This window comes from Pinus tabuliformis, chromosome 1_2 (genome assembly GCF_031772625.1).
Source record: "Pinus tabuliformis cultivar Carrire ecotype Pingquan chromosome 1_2, CPIR1, whole genome shotgun sequence".
In the NCBI taxonomy this organism is placed as follows: domain Eukaryota; kingdom Viridiplantae; phylum Streptophyta; class Pinopsida; order Pinales; family Pinaceae; genus Pinus; species Pinus tabuliformis.
In genome coordinates, this window is record NC_142298.1 from 21,539,244 (window position 1) to 21,545,594 (window position 6,351).

The following is a 6,351-nucleotide window of genomic DNA, read 5'->3' on the forward strand; positions in this document are numbered from 1 at the left end:
ACCCATCAGTTGTAACAAGTCCAGCGTACCTTTGCAATATTGTATTCTTGGTGAATCATTAAATGAAAATTCAAGCCCTCGGTCATACAATCCATCGGTGAATTTTTCCACACCGGATAATCTAGATAAGAATTTCGTGGCATATTCTAGAAGAAGAGGGCTAGTTTAAGAGGGCCCGGAATATCTACAACAATACAAGGTGACCTGAGCTTCACTTTTCCGCACTTTAATTTTGATTTAATTGTAAATTTTAACAATATTTTAGAATTGGAAAAAAAAATTTAATTAATCTTTCTAATCATATAGAGAAACATTCATAAAATGCTCAAATAAATATGACAAGTGCTAAACTCAGACTGCAATGGTATCTGATCTTTGTTTTTTCTCCAGGGAATTTCCTCACGCTCTCTGTTTCTTGTCTTTTCTTCGCAAATTTTCCACGCTCCTTTATTTAGTAGCTTATTGTACGTCACACTTTATAACTCTATCCATTTTCTTAGTAAATCTTTCCAATTCGTGATCGCTAGTTTAAGACGACCCGGAACATCTGGAACAATAAAAGGGAAGGGAAGCGTGACCCGGATGTCCAGGAGCGATTAGCGCGCCTTCTTATATCACACTCTCAAATTAATTTCCCACACCGCCCAACCTTCATAAGAATTTCGTGCGGTATACGCTACGCTGGCTAGCCCCGCCTATATATAGAACCTCATCTATGAAATAAGCTCAACTGCAATTCCTTCGTTGTATTGCCCTGTTTTGTAGTTGTGTTTAATTACTTGCTGGTGGCCGTTGCAATGGGGGCAAGAACATTAGCAGTTTCGATTTATGTTACAGCAATACTAGCGTTAATATTTAACGTTTGTCTTCAAGGTAAGGTTACAGTAATCCCTTGACTGCATTGCATCGTATTTTATGGACGAAATGAGTTCAGATATGATAAAGAAATATTTGATTGTTTTTGGTAAGTGCAGGAGCTACGGGTGCGACGTTTGTGATCCAGAACCAGTGTTCATACACGGTATGGGCCGCAGGTATTCCCGTAGGTGGCGGTCAAGCGCTGGGGCAGGGTCAATCATGGAGTGTTGACGTGCCGGCAGGAACGAGCGCAGGCAGATTTTGGGGACGTACGGGATGCTCCTTCGATGCCTCTGGTAAAGGAAGCTGCAGCACTGGTGACTGCGGCGGCGTGCTCAGCTGTACACTCTCGGGACAGTCTCCTACAACGCTGGTTGAATATACTCTGAATGGGGGCAACAATCAAGATTACTATGACCTCTCTGTAATTGATGGTTTCAACGTCCCTCTCTCCCTAACTCCCTCCGACGGTAGCTGCAAAGCACTGACTTGCAAAATGGACCAGTGCCCAGATGCCTACCTATATCCCACTGATGACACTAAAACCCACGCTTGCGCTTCTGGTGGTAATTACAACATTATATTCTGCCCTTGATGAGAAGCTTATCATACTCAATTCTCTGCTCATTACATAAAATCCATCGCTAGTAAACCGAATAATTCTATGTAGTGTCATATCTATAATAAGAGTATTACAATCATGTTGATTGCAGTATCATATTTATAATAAGAATACCATTGCGTGCATGGTTGCAACAAGTTCTATTTACAGGCAAAGGCTAGAAAACCGAAGAATTCTGAGTATCATATCTATAATAATAAGAGTATTACAATCATGTTGTTTGTAGTATCATATTTATAATAAGAATAGCATTGCGTGCATGGTTGCAACAAGTTCTATCCTGTATATGCATCAATTTGGATATTTGGATATCTTTACGTGATCTTAAATGATAAATTGATATCTTTGCCTGATTTGAAATGATTTAATAAATAATTAGAGATGTTTTTGTAAATGTTAAAGGGAAATGATTATTTAAATTTTAAGTTTCAAAGGTTAGCTCAACTGGTCTAGTACTTTGCAGGTTTGGAGGTCACAGGATCAATTCTCCTCAACGCTACCTGGTAAGCCGCGAGGCTTGATCCTCTTTTGAGTTGATCAGCTCAATTCTTTCCTATACGGAAAAAAGATTATATAAATTTTAAGTCTTTAAACTTTACTCATAGTTAATTAATTTTTTTTTAATTATCGAGAGGTACAATTTAAATAATAAAAATAATGGAATTGATTTTCAATTGATATGATCATAATATTTTAATAATATCTTGTTATACTTTTTAAATTATTATTATTATTTTTCCAAATCAGTGCAAATGTGTCAATTCAATTATTATTATTATTATTAAAAATATTTTTATAATTTTATTACTTGACAAGATTTATTTTCCATTTATATTATAAGCTAATATATTTATATTGATAATCTTATTACATTCACACATAAATTTGACAAAGTAAAAAAAAATAACCCAATTTAATATAATAGATTATATTTATAAATTTGATAAAGTATAAAGAAAAATACCATAATTTAATACAATATATTATATTGATACTCCAAGTTCTTTGCATTGAAAAAAAGAAAGGGTTTCAAATTTTTTTGTTCTATACATCTAATTTTAAATCAAAATAATATATAATCGATACAAATATTATTACATTCAATATAATAAACACATATCCATTTCTAAATAGCATACCTTTGTATGGTAAATGAATATCTATTTAGATGGTATCTTTGCAACATTGGCCTGGTTGGAAACTATTTAGGAAAAGTAAAAGTTTAATTAGAAGTTTTTTGTAATGGAATGGTGAAGGGTATTTATCAAAGATTTACTCATTTGGATAGTAACTTAAATTGTTATATATGTAGGTTGATGAGATCACATGCATTCATGGAAATAACAAGGACGTAACATTTTAGACTTGTCTTATTTTTACAAATGATATTATGGCTTTTCTCCTTGACATTTATGGATTTCTCTCCGTTTTTGTGGCTAGAATATGCTTACGATAATTGATTGAGGGATGTTCATGTTCAAAATGGGATATAATTTGGATTCATTAGTGAACGGATCCGAGTACCTTCCCTGCTTCTCTAGACCCGCTGTGGGTAGATTCCGCCAACTATCTTACTTGAAGGAAACTCTAGTTCTTTCACTACATGATTCCCTACTTATATAAATCAACTTATTTGATTGATTTGGTTGATACTAGCAAAAATAGTTGTGTGGATAGATCTCAATGCGAAGGATAAGGACCAGAGAATATATGGAGTCAATTCATTAAAATACTTTTGATACTAATTTGGTATATAAAATACATGATTCCCTACTTACATAAATCAACGTACTTATTTGATTGATTTGCGTGGATAGATCTCAATGATTGATTGATTTGCGGAGAATATATGGAGTCAATTCATTAAAATATATCTGATACTAATTTCGTTTATAAAATCTAAATATCTCGTTATTTTTACTAATTTGAAAGAGAGAAATGAAAATAAAAATAAAAATTAAATCAGACACTATCAAAACTCTGTCAACACTCATTTATAAAATCTAAATATCTCTTTATTTTAAAAAAATAAAAAATAAAAATTAGACACAATCAAAACTCTGTCAAATTCCACAATGAAACACGCCATTCTAAAATGTCACCTTAAGTCAAACCTCTTTTTAATGCTAACATTTATTCGAAACCTAACTGTAAGATGATTAAAACAAACCTCTTCTAACGCAAACATTTATTCAAAACTCAAATATGCGAAACTTTCCAGTCAATCGTATCTGTCATCCGGACTTTCATGTACGAACCAGGAAATAAATTAATCCTTTCACACAGAAAGTGAAGAGAGAAGTAACTGTGATGTACCAAGCGACGACCCATCAGTTGTAACAAGTCCAGCGGACCTGTGCAATATTGTATTCTTGGTGAATCATTAAATGAAAATTCAAGCCCTCAGTCATACACTCCATCGGTCAATTTTTCCACACCGGATAATCTAGATAAGAATTTCGTGGCATATTCTAGAAGAAGAGGGCTAGTTTAAGACGGCCCGGAACATCTACAACGATACAAGTTGAGGGAGTGGCTGAGCTTCACTTTTCGGCACTTTAATTTTGATTTAATTGTAAATTTTAAGAATATTTTAGAATTAATTAAAAAAAATTAATTAATCGTGCTAATCATATAGAGTAACCTTCATAAAATGCTCAAATAAATATGACCAGTGCTAAACTCAGACTCCAATGGTATCTGATCTTTGTTTCTTCTCCGGGGAATTTCCTCACGCTCTCTGTTTCTTGTCTTTTCTTCGCAAATTTTCCACGCTCCTTTATTTAGTAGCTACTGCCCTGGCTTATTGTACGTCACAATTTATAGCTTATCCATTTTCTTAGTAAATCTTTCCACTCCGTAGTCTGGATAAGCATTTCGTGGGAAATTCGCGATCGCTATAATTTTCATATGCACTATTTATATTTGTTTTCATATATATTGATGTGATGTTTCGAAACGGGAAGCTCCTGCAGCAGGAAAGAGCGACATCAGCAGTCCTCTCCTTACAGGCTGGCTGGACAGAATCAGGTTTCTTTGAAAGAAATTGGATGGATGCTCTATCCAACACATTTTCAGATCACAGAATCAGCAATAGATACTTTATCAAAGAAAGGTCTCCTTTTAGAGCAAGGTATATGGTACAGGAAGGTAAAATTTGGCGAGGAAATTTTCTCTATCCAGGACTTTTCCTTGCCAGACTCTTAATTTCAAATCCTTTTGTTTTTAGTTTTGCATCTGGGTTTAGTTTTTTTGGGTCTTTTCTTCCATACAACTCTGATTATGCCTGAAGGAATTTTGGAATTTCCTTAAACAAGTTTCTGAATACTGTTTCTCTCTTTGGAGAGATCTTTATGCTTCTATTTTAGCAATGTATCTGGTTATCATGTTTTTTTTTACAGCAACTTGTGTCAGCTCAATGGGCTGGTCAATTTCTGAAAATCCAAAGTCTGCTAAAATAACCCCTATGAAGATCTATCTGTAAAACGTATCTGTCCATTATATATCTTATATAATACATCATCTTTTTCTTTCTCAAAAAAATAGATGTGATGTTCTTGCGATTAAATTGATTGTAGACAGTTGAATAATATTTAGTGGTAGAAAAATTCTTGATTCAGGCATTACATCCAGTATTTATCACATGCTTTGGGTGTTATGGTAGGATACTTATGATTTATCTGATAATTGGTCAAATGAGGTTTTATATTACAAGCTTGGTTTTATTCGAATGATGGTTTCATGGTCATATTTGTGAGCTTCCAGTATTACGTTTTTATTTTCCTTTCTGGGAGTAGGATAGAGCTATGGTTGTCCTTACCTCTAGCTCAAATTCTCACCGATACTCTCTCGTTATCTTTTGAATGCCTGATACGGATCGTGGTTGAAATTTATGTGTTGCCTAACAAGTAGGATCTAATTTTGAAGAATGCATTGAAAGATACATAGACTTACAAACTTTTATCCCCTTTGAAAAAATTAAGAGACTTTGTTCTTGAGTTGTTTTTGCTTGACCTAGGGCACCCACTCCTAATATTCGTGATATTTGTGGATTCGACTTGATGAGTCATAATCTCTTGTAAATCGCACACTACAGGAACCACATTGGGTACATGAACCTGTGTTAAAATAGGAAACAATAATTATTTGCAAAATGATGATATGTTTGTTTTCTAGAATTCTTTATTTTACTCCATTGGTTTACTTACGGCATAGTATTATTGTAAACTTTGTTTTTAATAGTGTTTTGAGAACATTTTGTTTTGTTGTGGATTGTGATGACAATGTGATTGAAGGATATTTTTTTGGCACCCAATGATTTCTTTTCAATTGATAGGAGTATAATACACCAATGTTTTATTAGATAAATTACCTAATGAAGTTTGGTGACTGATTTGAATTTTCTTTTAGAGTGAGAACTTTTATTTAATTGCATGAGTTGAATTTGGAGTTTATGTAGAAGGGTTTTCTCATTAAATTATTAAAAGGCTAGGTTTGTTTTCAATTGATTAATAATTAGGGCTACTTCTAAATGTTAGCCATTTGTAGGAGTAATATTTACACTAATCATGGTTTTCAGTTCTAATGAATGCTTTTGACTACAAGATTGGAGTGGAGAATGATTTTTATTTGCAAGTTAGATTAGGGTTTTGATTTGGAGTTTCTTGGAGTCCTTCTTTGGCATTTACAGTGTTGCACCTCAAAGTTCATGAAATCCGAGATTGACAATTAAATGTTGTTCAATTAATATGCCCTATATTACACCCAAATTTTTGGGGTCATTGCCAAGGAGGCACTTAGGGGATTGACCTTGGTAACATGCTCCGGTTTGGTTTTCTTTTCACCTATATTTTCTTTCATGTTTCTATTCT

General features: G+C 33.6%; 1 protein-coding gene across 1 annotated transcript; it reads left to right on the forward strand.

Moving 5' to 3' along the window:
* The first annotated feature begins 619 nt into the window (after positions 1-619).
* On the forward strand, positions 620-1,627 carry LOC149204130 (thaumatin-like protein). The gene is made up of 2 exons (XM_089393210.1): positions 620-873; positions 975-1,627. Exons 1-2 carry the CDS (start codon positions 798-800, stop codon positions 1,451-1,453), a joined length of 555 nt encoding a protein of 184 aa, XP_089249336.1. The 5' UTR covers positions 620-797; the 3' UTR covers positions 1,454-1,627.
* The last annotated feature ends 4,724 nt before the right edge of the window (positions 1,628-6,351 follow it).